This window comes from Synchiropus splendidus, chromosome 14, assembly GCF_027744825.2.
Source record: "Synchiropus splendidus isolate RoL2022-P1 chromosome 14, RoL_Sspl_1.0, whole genome shotgun sequence".
Lineage (NCBI taxonomy): Eukaryota > Metazoa > Chordata > Actinopteri > Syngnathiformes > Callionymidae > Synchiropus > Synchiropus splendidus.
Window position 1 is genome coordinate 13,463,621 of NC_071347.1, and position 17,960 is coordinate 13,481,580.

The 17,960-nt window shown below is 42.8% G+C and overlaps 1 protein-coding gene across 2 annotated transcripts in view; it reads right to left on the reverse strand.

Moving 5' to 3' along the window:
- Window positions 1-17,960, reverse strand: part of frmd4a (FERM domain containing 4A) — a 94,765-nt gene that overhangs the window by 70,756 nt on the left and 6,049 nt on the right. The window contains exon 1 of one of the 2 annotated variants that reach the window (XM_053886181.1): window positions 4,619-5,009. The exons of the other annotated variant lie outside the window; for it this stretch is intronic. Within the exon in view, the coding sequence (XP_053742156.1) occupies window positions 4,619-4,651 (33 nt within the window). The 5' untranslated portion in view covers window positions 4,652-5,009. Of the gene's footprint in view, window positions 1-4,618; window positions 5,010-17,960 lie in introns of those variants that run through there. 2 annotated transcript variants of the gene reach the window in all.

Here is a 17,960-nt window from a genome sequence, read left to right on the forward strand (position 1 = left end):
TCACAGAATTCCAATTAGATAAATCTATATACAAACTAACACTGAACGTGTATGTACTCAACATTTGCAACATCATTTCACCTAAGCATCTGGATTTTGTCAGTCTTCAAGTGCACCATTTTATGTTCTTAAAGCGAGACTTGTTTTTCTGTAACATGAAAGACAAAGAAAAACTGTTTTAAACTTGAATTTCTGATGGTGGAGCAAGATATTAATATTTTACTGGCTGCAACTCCTCCATCGTACGCCACGCTTCATGAAATGAGTGACTGTGTAGCTGAATGAATGTGTGTGCTGCATGTGTTACCAGATTCCAGACATGCTCTCCTCTGCTTTTGCTCTGGCATTTAAATGCTGCCAGCCAACCTGCTGTGCAGTGAATGTGTCTGGAAGCCAAATGCAGTAGCACCTTGCCACGTCCCAAAACGCCTGCCATTCTCCTTTTAATCATTTGAATACGACCTGGTTGTAATTCAGGGATGAGACCTGACCACTTGGGTCACTTCACTTCTGGCATTTCCAGACTCCGATGAGCTGTTTTGACTGGACCATACTGCTGACCACCTGCCTGCTGAAACCCGTAGATGAGGTGATGAAAGAAGAGCGGTGGGTGTGTGGGAGAAATGATTTGCATTTAAAGCAGGCAGCGTTGTTCACTCCTGCCGTCAGCCATGGGAAAGAGTACATTTAAATCATAATATTAACAGATTATTTCTTTCAAAAGCCAGATTTCCGAGTGCACTTTGAGTGCACCTGTTGGTCGAGTCCCATTTCCCAGGAAAGATGCATCAGCTGACTTGAATTACAAAAGCCATGCCTCACCTCTTTAAGAACTAAGAAACTCCTTGGTTTGTTTGAACTGGCCGTTCCTCACTAGAATGTTTTTTGTGGAAGCGTACGAGGGCATGTAAGCCTTCGGCCATTTCTGTAATGAGTCCATCTGTTATGGGCAGCTGGGCACACAGGCATTGTGTGCACTGACGTGAGAAGAGGAAGAACGAGGCTATGGACAAGAGAGCCAGCGACTCTTCGCTGAGAGAGTGAGGGAATAGATGCCCAAAGTCAGAGTGATGATCCACAAGAGGGGTCGTGCTGAGGAGTCTCTGATTAGACTGACAGAGGATTGACAGGGTTAATCTCTTGATAACTACTCCCCATTGATCCACTAGCACAACAGGAAGGGTGCACTGCAGGGCTGAGGCGCGCTGGAACGCACCAAATTCTGCTTCCGAACAGCTCATGATTTCTCCAGGGGAAGCGTTCTATGAAGTAAGAACTCTGTGTTCCACTGACCTACATGCATTAATTACTCACAACTGGGGATACCGATGTGCCACTTGAGTTTCCCGTTTTAGAGTCTCTGGCCTGTCCTGGAATTATTCTAAGGAACTGACGAGAGGAGATGTGAGAGATCAGTCACGCCACAAGAACAGACATGGAACAGTGTCCCGGAAATCGGAACGGAAACTGAAAGACATCAATCATATGGCACTTGAAGCAGAAACCTTCTAAGAACAAAACATTATTAATTTTTCTGTTACATTAACAAGTGACAAGCGAGTGATCCAGCTCTAAAACTCCAAGTTGGAATCTTTAACGTTGACTGATGTACATTGTAATACACCCCTCCTTATGTTCTTTTCAGCCACTTGCTGACCTCCCAACCGAAAACGTCCACCTTGCCTGCCCTTCTGATCTCTGTTGCCTCTGGAAACTGACCTACTTTTGAACCTCTCCTGGAATTGCTCTGTACCTGGTGTACTGGATGACTGTTGACCTCTCCAGTTCCACATGGACCTTCTTAATTCTCCTTACTTATTCAAGCCTTTCCCTGCCCTGGAGCTCACTAGCCTCGCATGACCTCTGCCTTCAATGTTGAATCCCCATGGAGTTCCTTTATTTTATATCTTTATCTTTATTTTATCTATATAATTGGATACAATTTTGGTATCTAAATTGCAGTAATAGTCAAATGCGCCTAAGGGGACTGCAGGTGGCAGTTGAATCACGCAACCCAGTAGAAACGGAGCAAGAACACAAGCTTGTGCTGCAGACGAGACAGCTGTGTCTGCAGGGTCAAGATGGAATCCTGGTGCCCCCCAAAATTTTAACATCTGTTGCGTGTTCCATCATCAATATTTCCTGAGAATCTCATTGAAAAATCTGTTGGAACCTTCAGAGTTTTGCGTCCATCTCTCTCGGTGGATGTTTTACGTCCACTCTCCACATCCATCAGGCGTGTTGGCCGTTCGTGTCGACCTAATTCTCTGTCAAATTCAACTCCAACAGGCAATCCGACTCACTGATGCCTGTTTTATTTCATTTTCCCGCATCAATGCCCATTACTGTCATCCTAAATAAAGAAACAAAGAAGAGAAGTGATCTAAGTGGGCAGGGGGCAAAAATAGAACGCATGTTGAGTCAACCAGCGGAAAGTGAGCTTTGAGGTAAATCAAGTACAACTCATGTAAAATCCACCAGGACGCCCGGAGCCATCTCAGCACACAGTTCTCTTCGACAAACAATGAGCTTTCCTGGTCTGTGGCTGTTCCTTGTCTGACAGTGCCGTTCAAGGTCATCTTTCTTAGGGGGCACTTGCCCAGCACAGAGTGTATGACGGAGAGTTAGTTGGTGGTTAGTTCATGGTTCTTCTTGCTGCTGCTTGAGTCCAGTCTTTACAACCTTCATACTTGGATTTATTCTGAGTGTAATTGTGTCTACAGAAAGAGTCATATCGATGATGTGGGATTTCTCTCTTTTTGAGAGTGAGTGAGTTCTCTCTATGGAGACGGTCTCTGCATGTCATTGCATGAATATGTTGGAGAATGTCACCTAATGGAGTTGTAACCTCCTCTTGTACTATAGCTGCTAGAATAGGATGCTACTAGAATGCAGACCCCACCAAGCCACTCATTTGTATCCGGTATTGTTGTATGTAGCTGGAAAAGGCTCCAGAGTGGGTATAGGTGGAAGAAAAATGAATGGTTTTAAACACCTGCAAGTAAAAAGCACCATCTCCAACACAACTTCAATGCGATAAGGATTTCGATAAACTTTAAATGAGGACTTTACTTGTAATATTCCAACTTTTCGATTTGGTATTTCACCAGGGACTGATGAAAGTGAAATACTGAGGTGTGAATGTCGAGCGGTGCCTCTGCTGGCTCAGCATGCTGCAATTCACACTTGCAAATTAACCAAAGTGACTTTGATGAAAAAGTGAACCGCAGGGCATGGACTCAATGTGGCTGATGAAGATAAACTTAAAAGTCATTTAGTCAACAAAAACTGTTCCAAGTCAGCTCTCGGGCAAATCTGGCCCGGGTGGCAGACAGCGCTCGCTTCTTTGAAGCCAAGTATTGGTCCAAACAGCCTGCAAACCATCTTCTTTTTGGATGATATCATGGGCAGATCGACAAACACCAATCACAGCCAAGAACCCAGCGAGGGGCAGACAGACAGACAGGTGGGCAGACAAAAGAGATGGCGGGAGGCTCAAGAAAATTGGCTCGATACGAGGTGAAGCAATACAATAAGTGGCGGGGAGAAGTGAACTGGTGCGAAACATCACTACAGAATCCACACAAGTCAAGACTTGAATGAGAGTCACAGCACAATAATGAAGTCTCACACGCCCCAGAAATGTATGTAACTGTCACAGTGGCCCTCCACTGTATGTTGAATTTATTTTTGGTTGTGTACCGGTGGGTGAGATGGAAGGTAGGGGGGAAGGGAGGAAGGAATAATCTATAGAGCAGCTGAAATTCACTTTCAGTCCTCTGAGGAAAGCTGCTGTAGATCATGGATGATATTTGGAAGCACACGTATGTTATTATATCCTGAAAGTATTCCAATGTCAAAGGTCATCCATCTGATCAGCAAATGTATTATTTGTTTCAGAGATCATGGCTCCAACTCAAACCAACGGAGTCAATCACAAGCTCAAATCTTTGCAAAGTGAACTCAAGGTTTAACCCCTTCTGGATCAGAATTCTCAACCACTTCTGTTCTTTCAGTACCTATAGAACGTAATGCCACAACTGGTTACGGTCAACCTTTTCACAACCAAATTATATTCACATAAAACAAATCTTTGCTGAAAATTTTCCATCTCTTTCTCACGTGGAGTTTCCTGATCACAGCTGTGCGAAACAGCTTTCCATCTCAATTATCTCCTGGAAGTCTGACACCCATCAGGGTCCATTAATGTCCACGCCGCAACACTGGGTGTCACATGCCGGTGCACGACTGCAGCCAATACTACTGCTGTGTCCTAACACACACACTAACACACATTCATCCTTGTTTCTCCTTTTATGCAACAAAAAAGGAGTGAATTTGCTCCTTTAGAACTCACTACACAAATCAGAGCTTGTCCTCCTTTTGTCTCTGCTGAACCACACTGGTTTGTACTGGTCACAGACAAGCACTGGACGACAAGGACTTCATTACTGTGATGCTCTAAGAAGAGACACCTTGTGATACCCCCTAAATCAAGAGCTGCAACTCCACTTTATTGGAAGTCACACATACAAACTTTATTCATGACAACGCTGCCATTCAGCAGGAAACCCCAAAAGAATCTGACACAAGAGGAAATATTCCTTAACGGACTTACCCTGGTCCTCATTGGAGAAAGCAGACCCTCCATGACTGATTGACTTGGTTCCGGAGGGCCCGGGTCGCTCAGCTGTGTCACAGTGTAATCCCAGTCCACAAATAGATCCTGTTAGAAACGCTGTCTCATCCTCAGAGCGAACATCTCCAGCATCCACAGAGCTCCCGACCCACACAGAGAGCCCGGTGCACTGGCAGACACACAGACTTGGTGTGTGTGTCAGCGTGACACACACGGACATGCATTTAGGAGCAGGAGGGCAGTGCCAAACTCCTGGAGCTTCTCCTCCCTCTGCCGACCTGTCAGCTGCTTTCTCCTTGCAGTGCACTTTGGAGTGAATTTGTGGTGTCCACGGCAGGTCTTCTCTCTTCCTCTTTGCTGCCTCCAGCTATATTGGTTCCCTTCAACGTGGAAAATGATTGCAGGTCTTCTTCCACGGTGCAGAACTCAGCCTGCCCCTCTCCCTCTCTCTCTCCTCATGTCCTCTCTCTCTTCCCCCCTCAGCTTCCAATTATGCCTCCTTTTCGGCTCCAACGTGAACTTCTGATTCCCGCCCGAGTCCCGAGGTGGGGGCGGGGAGGGGGGCCAAAACAAATGTACATTTAGCTTGGGTGCGTGAGAAAGCAAATGAGAGAGAAGGAAGGAGATAGAGACAGCGAGAAAAGGAGGAGAGGGCATGCTCAGGGTTACTATTGTCCCTCCAGACAATAGTGGCTCTTAATCGCCTAGCAACCTGATCACCCTCTATTCTCTTAATAGACAAGACCATGAGTCACTCCCTCAAACACACACAAGTGCACACAAGCCCTCTTTTCACACATGCCCACGCCAGCAGTGGAAAAATCTGTAAACGACTGGTCACCTGTTTTTTTTTTTTTTTTTAAGGTAGAATCGTTTGATGCTGAAGAATTGAGCTCAAATCCGCATGGATTCATGTGTCTGCTTGAGAGGAGAGCTTTCACACACACACACACACTCACGAGAAAATGCGGACAAATCATCACCTCTGCTTCAAGCTGCATCTTGTAGTTGCCGTGGCAACCGTGTGTTTTACGGGCGGGAACAGCGAAGCGAGTAGGTCGTAAAAAGTGAAATAAATAAATAAAATGTTCAATTGCATGCTACCGGCTGCACTAGAACATTACTTTGCTCCGGCAGCGACACTCAGCCCAAAACTCAGACGCCACAGCTGTAAAAGGACCGCTGCTCCCGCTCAGCTGCTCCATTTCCCTCAATTATTTTTAGCAGCGCTCCATTGTTTTGACCCAGATAAAGTGGGAAAAAAGCAGCAAATTAACAACCAGTGACATCACCCGTGAGGGGCCCTGATTAGATTCGCTGCTGCTCACGCGAGCTCATCTCTGGTGTTGTGTGAAAGTCAGATACACCAGAGAATTGCAAATGGCTCTGATCTCATGTATTTTGTGTTTTATTAAACCATAATTAGATGAAAAGGTAAAAACATTAAAAAGTGATTTTCATCTTATTTTTTTATTTTAGTTTGATCTAGGTGAGAGGTTGTCCTTGTGCGGTCTGAGGGCCACACATGCCCCCCTCAAGGGATTTTACAGTATCAAAATGATCCCCTAAAAATGTTGCATTACAAAATAGTTTTTTGTCAGTTTTTCTACTAATAATTTTTACAAGTTTGCAAATTGTTCATGTTATACGTTATATTAACTGCATCCACTAATTTTAAGAAGGAGAATAGATTTTATTCCGTTATATTAGCCGCATCCACTAAATTTTAGAAGGAGAATAGATTTTATTCATACATAAAATGCACCGGTCTACAAACCATATGTGCCGCGGTGCTGTCTGCGCCGTAGAACGGTCAGTGATTTCCATATACGTGGTTTAAAAACGCATGAGGATCACTTATGAACTCTATTTGAAAATGAGGCTGATTCATGAAACACACTGTGCAATGTTCTAAACTCGAATCATGCCGGCAATACAATTCAACTCATAAAAATTGCTTCCATTAAAGCGCTCAAAATGCGTTGTTTTCTCCCCTGCATGTCTGAGGTTCCGACACCACAGCTGGTCTCAGCTGCTGCTTCTTATCTCCGGTCCTCCAAGAGATCCCCTCTGTCGGTGGATCTGCGGACACGCGGGCGACAACAGCGCATTATAAGCACTTTATGATAAATAAAATGCCTGTGATTTCATTGGTTTGATGTGACAAAGCTCAACATATTGGCAGCATAAAGGTCGTTTGCCCATAGAAATCCATATATTAGCCGCATCATTTTGTCAGCAACAGGGTTCAGGCCTCGAGGAAAAATGCTTCTTATTATGGTGAACTTAAATATTTGCTAGATATTTTTTATCATCAAATAAAAATGTCTATATAAACAAAAATCTTTATTGCTCCACTCCATATCACATCCACTGTAATGTTTGCACGATAAACTGTGTTCTTTAAATCGATTTCCCCTGCAGGATTTAAGCCTCAGAACCCAGAACCAACACTTACTATGTATGTGATAAATGACCGGTTGTTTTTTTTCAGATTCTGCCAGTGAAATAGTGTTTAATTCAAAGACTGTCAACAAGTAAGTTGGAGTAATATATCAGCAAAGTGACTTTAACAGAAAACCAGGTAGAGAACGGTATCAAACCCAAGGGTGGCTTTCTAGTTCAGTTTCTGGGAGGAAATATAAACACAGTAAATAAAAGAGTGGGATCTGTTGTTTCTTTTTAAAGAAGAAATGGAAGCAAAGTTAACTGGCCTGGATGAAGCTGTAATGTTCCTCATCGCTGACTGTGAATGACCCCCAACAATGAGGTTTGCTGCATTAAAAGGGGCATCTGTGTATTTCCCCAGAGGAACACATTCACACCTAATTGTCCTCTTCACACAAACATTGCCACCAGACCATATGATTGAATCACTGCACACACACGCACGATGCCCATCATACACAGGCGAATAAGCTCCCACTATATTATCTCCTAATTCTCACATCCACTCACTGATGGAGGAGAAATTGGATAAGTGCAGCCGAGGTGTCGATATGGAAGCAGCCAAAGAGCAGAAATCTCATTATTAAGATGAACTATGACCCCTGGCAGGTCATAGATCTATATAGCTCCAAATGTCTGCCTGCAAATCAAGCCCAACCAGAATTCCTCCCAGAATAACCACTCAAACCATCCCATTTTTATCCGTAAAGGGCCGAAGCTCTGGTTTGCATCGGAGCGATCCTCCCAGATTTATTTATAAACCCTGTATTTTTCGGGGAAACTGGGTTAGAAGTGTGCCATTTTCCACTAGACTACGTGTGCATCCGCATGGCAAACTGCTGTGACCTACAGAGGAACATATTCCCGTCAGACGTTACCACGGACAGTAAATGTTAACCTGTCAGTGAGCCTTGCCACACTCGCCCCCTCATACATGATCAGACAGTGCCCGCCCCTCCTCACTCTCCCATATATCCCAGTCACCATAAACCACAGAGCTCTATTTAAAAAGTGAATGGGTGCTGTGAGATTGGGCTGATTACAACAGCAGACACTGCAGCACACATGGCAATTTAATGCCTGTCTCTCTGACCCATCCCCCCCCGCTCCTTCACTACCTAGTCTGGTCACCTCTTTTACCTTATTAAAACAATCATCACAATAAACAATAACACTGTGGAGTCTGACATTTAAGAGCACACTCAGTCGTGAAAAAACCATCTACGCTCTGATAACCTATACTGCTTGAGGCAACCTTTGATACTCAGGTGGTCACTAAGCAACAAAGCAGTAGCACAATGATCTGGTAGTGTTGAAACCTTGTTTTTGTCTGTAATGAATCAGAGGGATCATAACTGTGAAGGTTGTCGGTTAAATGAAAACAACAATAATAATAACAAGTCAGATAACAGATAATAGTCAAACCTCACCGCGAATCGAAGTCATTCTTACCAGTCATGGGCAGATGAGGTATCATGAAACAGTATATATATATATATATATATATATATATATATATATATATATATATATATATATATATATATATATATATATATATATATATATATATATATATATATATATATATATATATATATATATATATATAATTTCAATTTTTTAAGAATTTCAAATACATTCAGAGTAGTGGAAACCCTGGCCATTGTGTCGTGAAAAACCTCCCTGAACAAAAGCAAACAGATGCTTTTGTTAGCTTTTGTTCAGGGGTTCCTCCATGTTTGTTGTTGTTGTTCTCATCCTAACTGCGACGTCTTGTGCATCAGTGTGATCAGTGGAGCAGGAACTCCTGCACTTACAAAGGTTCCCTGCTGCTACATATATATATATATATACATATATATATATATATGTGGATTTTTTTTATATGACAAAAGACAGTTTGTGATGGACCATTGAACCAACAATGCATTGTGCGATTATATTTGCTACTTTTTATCTCTATACTGCGGGCTGCAATTAAACAGGAAAAACGCATTTCCAAGGGACCAGGCTAATTATCTGGTGCTAAACACCCTGGAATTTCATGAGGGAAAACAAGAGACTTAATCACAATGATTACCAATTATCACTTCCCAGTTAGAGAAAGAGGGGATTAGTGGTTCCTTTTACTTATTCAGACGCACTTCAACTCACTGTTTGGAACAGATTTTTCTTTTCAATTTTGCGGGTCCATCCATGTGACCTCATTGTGTATGACATTCATTGTTGTCATTGTCTGTGTAGATGTGACTCTCTAAAAATATCAGACCTTTATTCAAGCCTGTTTCACGACGTCATGGCCTGAGATACATGCACTGGAAAATTATTGCGTTTGTTAGTCATTTTTTTCATCGCAGATGAGAATAGCAAAACCTCAGGGAATGTGATTTTCTCTGTATGCAAGAATGGAAAGGGCTACTTCCTGTTCAGTCGACGTCCGACTTCCATAAAGTTAATCTTTTTTGGTTGAAGAAAATATCTTGGAAATTTTAGTTGCATTGAACAATAAAAATGTAACTACAATCCCAGAGCACAGCAGCACGGAATGACGTCATGCTGGCGCTGGCTACTTGTGGTGGGAGGCAGGTGACTCCCTGGAAAGTTGACCATAGTTGTACAACCACTCACACAGCTGACAATTCATCGTGCAATGTCTTTACTTCCTGGCTGAATGAATGACAATGAAAGAATCCATTGTTTCTTCACCAAATCTCACATGACTCTTGGGCAAAAGTCAAAATGGAAAAGATGTTACTCAATCATTATGAGGCGTTGGGAATTATTTGTTCACAGAGATGCTAGACCCGTGGGTGAAAGCCACATAACACACTCAATAAACCAGAAGAAGGAAAGTCATATTCGTCTTTATTCACGGCGAGCACCGAAGCAGCTAGTTTGGCATGGAGGGACCCATAAGTCAATGTGCAATACTGTCACAGCATTACAGCTAAATCAATGTCACTGGAGAGGGAACTGCTGCTGACTCCAGCAGGCTCAGCTGGGACTTGCTCGGCTCACAAGGCCAATCGCATCGACTCAGCGGAGACACCAGAGACACGCTATGTGCCTGTTAACAATCAACGTCAATAATCCAGGAGATCTGATGAAAAAGCACAGATCCTGCAACCTGCACATTGTGTGGCGGCAAACCTCAATAGGCCTCACTTGCCATTCTTTTCTGACATGCTTCAAGAGAAGACACTCTTATGTTTAGAGCATTCTGGGAGGGAGGACTGTATTAACTGCTGAAATGAAAACAGACAGATCTGCAGGCTATATCTCAGGGATTAACATAATAAGGCAAACTAGGGTTAATTACCCTTTAAATCAATTAACTGTGTTAAATATTTAAAATCCTCTTCCCTGGTGATAACTTGAGGTAAGCTGCTGCACGGTGGTTGGGTTAATCCTGGACTTACGGCGAGACGCTCCTCAGTTTTATATGAAGCCAAGAGCACTTTTGATGATATAGGAATTTAACCGCTGGCTTTGTCTATGCAAGATTACAGTGGGCCTGAGCTGCATACATAGTTTCTGTTCGAATTGCTGAGTGAAATTCAGCTCGAGCTATTGTTGTCAGGTCACGTGCAAATCTAAACAGTGCTGGATGGAACACATGATTCAGACACTTTTTCTGCGTTCACATCGTGTCACTTGTTGGGCTGGGATTAAAAAAAAAAAAAAAAAGAAATTCATCGATCTGAATTGTGTGGCCCGATATTGATTCATAAAATTCCAGAATTATTATCTTTTATTCCTACTGTGTGTAGAACACTGTGTACTGTATAAATAATGTGCCAAGTTAATAGAGTTCTTCTAAGAGTTTCACCGTTGTTTCACGAAAATCACTTCCATTTTTATGAGAAAAATTGGATGTCTCTGATCTCATTATTATTTAATATTCAACCATAAATACCATTGTCCTTCCACCCTTTGCTTCGTGTGTAAACTTTGCCCTTGAACTACGATTCAGTATCATTCTCTTCAGTTCAAAACTATGAAGCTTGCAGTCGTAGAAGAGCTAGCACAGCAGTGCTACATGCTACTGGTTTTCAACATTGGTCTCACTGCAGAGTTTTGCGGCGCCTAAAACAACCTGTCATTTTTCTCAGAATGTAGACGTCGAACAGTTCCAGTTGTACTTGGAACTGGGAGATATCTGCCCTCTGGTAACCTGGTCACCTGGTGTGGGATCTCCAAGTTGGAGAATCCTTACCTCCCTCACGAAATACACCAAAACAAACTAATATATATAAATAAATATTGTGCAGGTTTTCTAGTTGCAAACATATGTATCAATAAGTTGCTTCTGTCTAGATAGTGATTGATAGATGAGGTTCCATGAGAATGTATTGAAGGGTTGATGAGGTTCCATGAAACAGTGTCTTGATTTTCAGTGTCCACCAGGTGGCACTGTCTGCTGTAAAATGTCTGAACTTGACTAATTCAGTTCAGTCTTACATCATTTCTAAACCAAAAGCGCCATGTACCGGCCTCTGAAAATTAGACCACTGTTTCATCATCCCTGCAGTTTCGTGATACCTCATCTACCCATCACTAAGGTGTGAACTGACTTTTCTTTATTTAATGTTTATATTTCGTCCAATGTTTTGGGTCACAAGCAGACCTGTTGTGAACCTCTGGTATAGTAAAGCAGGAGACAGAGATGAAGGTACTGAGGTTGTCAATGGGGTCGGAAATGAGGACGGGAGTTAAAAGAGAACAAGTGATTCCCTGCTTTCCCCCTGTTTTACTAAAACCTATGTTTGATGAGGGAAAATTCTCGACCTTACACACAGTTGATTTCATGTTTTTAGGCCAAACCCTTGCGCAGCATCATGAGAGTGGAACGACCTTAACTTATTTTCAGAACACAGAGGTCACGTTGAAATGAGCTGGTGCTGATCGTTGCTGGAGGGAATTTGTCTGACATCCAATTTAAAGTTCATTAAACAGCAATCTATGTAAATGCGGCACATGCACATGGCACGGCTGCCACGTCCTTCACCGACACACACGTTTATGTGTCACTGCACAAATTGTCCTGCGGTCCTGGAAGTAGTTAAAGGAAGAGGAAAGCCCCTCTCCTCTCACACCTCGCAGCTCAGAGGGAGGAACATCTTATCTCACCACTGCAGAGGGACAGAATTACAGGAGAGCAAAGATGGATGGGAGAGGGAAATGTGAGCAGGATATTCCAGGAGAGAGGGAACCGGATTGATCCAAAAAAGAGAGAGCAGATATTTGATCAGGCTCATTTCCATAAGTTTCATCAGCGGGGAAAACAGACTTCAAGGTTTTACTAATCACTAGGTTTTTTTTTTGGAGGATGTAGGAGAACCCAACCGAGCGATGACATTCACACTCCCTTCTCACACATGAACTCTCTCTGAGTTCCCACCCACATGAAAGAATGCACAAGTATTTGTGCAACTTGGTTTCATTCTGTGTGGTGTAAGCATGCTATGAAGTCACTCCATGATGGTTCCCTAGCAACCGTCGTCTAGGGCAACCGGAATTCTCTGCAGACAGAGCTCGTGCAGAGAGACGGAGGCAGAGTGACAGCGTGCTTGAGAGTTGACCGTGGTCAAATTACCACTCACAGGCAATTTGGCACCACATCTGATGTTTGTTGCCCAAAAACTATCATCACCATTCATCACATGTCATTACTGAGTGTCATGAGTTCAATAGATTATTTTTTTTTTATATTTCAGGGTGTTATCAACAACCTCTCGACACCTCATCATTTTTCATAATCTTCAGCATTTGCGGTTTATAGTCGCAACAAACCTGCTTTGAAAACAAGGCCAATACAGGGAACCACTATGCTGCGCCTCAGCACGTAGAAACACTGCCCTCTAGCGCTGCACATAAATTACGCAGGCGCTCCTTCAATTTAAATACGACCTCGGACTAAACCGAAAAGTGAAATCTAAACAAGTCCAGTCGTGAGAAACACAGTTCTCATGAGCAGTGTGTTTTAATAATGTAGTGTTTTATAGTTTACCTGGGTCCAGGTCACGCTGAGGAGATTATGTTTCACAATTTTAACAAATAGAAGCCTCAGTACTGGAGCACATTCTGAACATATCCACCATTTAGTTAAGGCCACCTGAGTACATCATAATAAAGTCACCAAAACTGCATTTAGCTGTGACGTCATCTCTCCAGCGTGACCCGCGTCTGCACCCAGCCATCTCATCTTAATGTTGAGCAGCAACCGTTCTGAGCTCCTCCCTTCAGTGGCTGCAGATAGTCAGCCCATTGGTGAATGAGCAAAACCTTGCTAGAGGCAGGATGTGAATATTTATTTTAATATTGTATTGCTCATTAGAGGTGCTGACACTTATAATGTATGCATGTAAGCTCGTGTGTGTGTGTGTGTGTGTGTAAGAGAGAATGACTCTCCTAAGGGGTTGACATTTACAATTCCGTGCTGGGCAGCATCGGACCTGATCCTTGACTCGGTCCTCTCTACAGGGAGGGTCTTGTTGAAACTCACCCTGGATACACTGACTGTGTTTGTAAATGTCAAGGAAAGACCTGCTCGGTGCACGCTGGGGCGACTTTAACCTCTGGGAATCCACTGTACTTCACGACACTCGACCTCTATTATTCTGATTCAGTCGTCACCAGCTCTCTCTGGCGGCAGAAACTGTAAGCTCCTCAAACAATATGGTTCTTTTGTCTCTGACCACAAACATAACTAAACTGCTTTCAGTTGTGTTTTACTGTTTAAGAATGCCACAATGCAACACAGCACAGAAGCCTCTTTCAATTACCGTGGATTAGTACTGACCACTGCGCACTGGAAGACCACAGAGATGTAAAAGCTACATTAGCTCCAGAGGGTGTGTATATGTGCTGTCACTGTTGCAGTGTAACAGACAGATTCACTGTCTAAAATACCTTTCTCATGAAATATGATAATGGCAGACGAAGGAAGTGTAAAAGATGTCGGCAGCCCAGCAGCTGTTGCTCAGACGACCAAGGACACTTGGCCTGTCAGGAAGAGAAGTGAAGCTCTGACTCACAGTCCAAGTGGCATTTTTGTCATGCTGATGGAACAGAAAATTATACAGTAGTTTTTTTGCAAATTGTTGCAGATGACCAAGTAGTGAAAAGGAATTCAGATATTGGATGACTTGCAGTTGGTCAAGTCCTATTTGGAAATGTATCTCTTGTGACAGTCAGTGTCATTTGTTGGATGGCTGGATTTCCTTTTTTTCTTCTGGTGAAAAGCTAAATTAGATTTTTGAACAACTTTGGAATATTTGAAATATTAATTAATCACTAGAAAAACTATTTACAGAAGTGAATCTGAACACCAAAAGAGAAGTATTAATAACTGGAAAATGTATTTCAATTCCTTACGTTGTGATTCAATTCTGTATCGTTTCAATTTGATGCCATTTCAATAAGAAGTAAAAAACATCAAATATTGACAGTGTCTTGTTAAACATTTGTTTCCATGCACACGTGAATATATGTGTCATGTGTATTGGTGCCAAGACCGATGCTGGTAACATCGGTCAGAACATTATGAAACGCTGGACAAATCATGTGACCACCGACCTCGATCTAATAGCCTACCAATTTGGCCTCTGAGTGAGAGTTTTAAAAGCAATAAAAAATAAATTTAAAACCATGACCTTGAACAAAAGTCCTCCAGATTCTCTCAACGTCCCTTTGTTTTGGTGTTGGTTTTGACTTCCTTCTATTGAAAGTGAATCCCACGCACAGCGCCCCTACTGGTCAGGCAGTGAATCGACTCAGAGGATTTATTTATTTCACCCATTCATAGGTTTATATCACAATATCACAAGTGATTCTTGAATATTCTAATACGAATACTTGATTGTATAATGAGACTGTGTATTTCTGTTATCAGTCGCAGCATCAAGTCGAGTAAACAGGCGCTCGGGTCTTTTGTATGCTCTGCTAACAAGACAGCTCTTCATTATGTCAAGGACCCGCTTCATTGTTAACTCAATCCATACGGACGCTGACCGGGCCCGGTGGGACTTGAGTCGTCCACCAGAGTGCGAAACATCAACACAAACACACACCAGTGGTTAATGAAGGAAAGTGAACTTGGAGCCAAACAGAGATTGTCCTCTCCTCTCAGACATCTGCTCGGTCCCAGAGACAGATGGTGAGCCAATCAGGCTTCCTGGTGCCGCCGTGACTCCCCACCTCCCTTGCCGCCCACAGCCCCTCCCCAAAAGTGGCGCCAATGACAGGTGGCACAGCGTTAATGTGACTCCATCACTGTCCCGAAAATACATTATGCATTCAAAAAGAGAACGGAGGCTAATGGCGTATATTTTACTGTATTTACACAAGATATATTCAGGATATTTAAATATTTTTCCATAGTATTTGTTCTTGTGCGATTTGAGGTGAGCCAAGGACGTGCTAGATTCAACATATCCTCTGGTGGAACAAGTGTGAAATGTTCAAAAGCCTACAAATCAAAATGATAGAAAGAACTGAATTAAAGTGGAACGCTGCGGTTTAAGCGTCTCTCATACCTGCAGGCTTTTCTGCCGCTCTGCTCGGCCAAAATGGAACACACAACTTATTGTGTTAGGCTGCTCAAACACTGAGCAGAAACACTTCATTTGTCTTCCTGGACGGGTTCATTTCGAGCAATAACCTGACCTTCTGCCGGGGACAGGCGCCTGATAAATGTCATAAGAGATTTTCCGCTCAATAACATGGAAATAAAACAGGGATCTTACTGAGCTAGGAATGTTTGCACTGAATTCATTGTCTTATAGTAGGTCAAGTCTGTGGGAGTGAGTGTGGGGGCGACAAAGACGTCTCTCTCGTCTGGCTGCGATCGATGAACGGCGTTGTATAGTAAATGCAAATATCAGCTGAATTCTTGGCAGAGTTATGGTGCAGTTTCGATGTACCTAGTGAGCCAGGATTGGAGTTCACGTCCAAGTGAAGCTAGCATGCCAACATCTGGACAGTACGCAGAGGGAAGGATGGCACACTTTGATGAACATCTGCCAGGATGTGTGGCACTCACTTGGCCAGGTCCTGCTTGTTTATAGCTGCTTCTTTTATCCGCTCCTGCCGTCCACACTTCACCTGCTCTGCACACAAAAGCTGGGCGCTGCTCCTCCGTCAGGCGCAGAGGGAAGGCTGTCACACTCCGCTGGGAGTCTGCCGCCGCATACATTAACATGCAAAGGGGGAGCGTGTGTGCGCACACATATCGCACACTGCAAACACTTGACAAATTCACACCTGAGCACACACACACACACGCACACCCTCAGAGATAGACACACAAATGACCAGAGCTGCATGAGCAGATAGTCAATTGCTTTTAATAAGGCACCTTCACCTCTGAAGCTCATCAATAGTCCTGCAGTTTAAACACTGCGGGGCATTTTAATGGGAAGCTCACTTACTCTCAGACACACACTCAACACGCAACCCTTATACATATATGCATGTGTGGAGTAGTGAGACTCTCTGGGGATGGGGATCTTTAGCGCCTGTTTTTTTTTCTGGTTCAAGCCAGTTACCAGTTTTTATTCAGTGTAAATACTGTTGCACGCATTCTGGGTTGTGAATGAATTTTTTTCATTTATTGAAAGTAGTCAAAAGGTTCATTTTTCATCCAGTTTTTTGGAAGAAAATTTATTTTAGAGTTGTATTTAGAAAATGTATTGGCAGCCAGTGCATTTATTTACCTCCTTTGAAGAGTTACTACATGCAGTAGTGACTCCTAAGAAATCTGTGGACTAGTTTGCAGCGTGAACTTGTAATATAGTGCTGTTAGGACAAATTGGGATCATAGTTAATCATATAATAAGCTGGTTTTACCTTTGAGACAGAAATTATGTAGTCAAAATGACCTGTGGAGTACATCAGCAGTCTATTTTATGTCCCCTTTATTATTATTATAATTTTTTAAAGCAGATATTCTGGTTTTAGATCAGCTCATTGAAGCTTCTAATAGTAACCAATGACCTCCTCTTAGCAGCAGACAACTGTGAAAGCTTCATTTTAATTCTCAATATAGCTTTTGACACTGCTGACTATGAAATGTTGCTCGACTGCCTCAACTTATCAGAGCCGTCTCTTCATTGGCTCCAGTCGTATTTGTTAGACAGGGCATCTTAAGTCACCAAAGGGACCTTCTCTTCATCCATAACATCAATATATTTTAGTCGCTATGAGGACGACACACAGATTTACATCATGTTAAAGAATTCTTAAAGCGGCATGTCTTAAAAAAAAAAATTGCGTTAATATTCTCACGCCTGGACAACAAATCTCACGCCTCCAACTGATTCAGAACTTGACATCATTGAAATGGTTCTTCAGACAACAGCATATCACCCAAGTACTAGCTTCACTGCACTAGCTCCAAGGCCACGATAGAATCCACTTTAGGAATTCAATAATATTAGTAACTTTTAAAGCCGGTCTTTGCCTGGTTCCTCGCAGTGAAGAAACGCTATCCCACCACGAACCAGCCACTGTCACTCATTTATATACATTTATTTCCAATTTGATGCACTCAACAGCGTAACCTTGTTATGTTACGCTCATGAAAATCATCATCAACATGAATCAGAAATGGCCTCAGCTGGTCTGACGTCTACGAGAGACACCAGAACCTCATAGGACGCAGGATGCTGATTTAATATCTGAGTCAATAGGTGATAATGAACGACCGTCAGAGACCCACTCCAGAGGATCCAAGTCAATATCAATTTCAGCCGCTGCTTTTGACTTTGTGGCCTGTGAAAGCTCTTGTCCTGCACTTGAACTCGGCAACTTCGGATTAATAAATGAATCATTTGAAATGACCTTCTGAACTGTATAGTTCTGAGCAGTC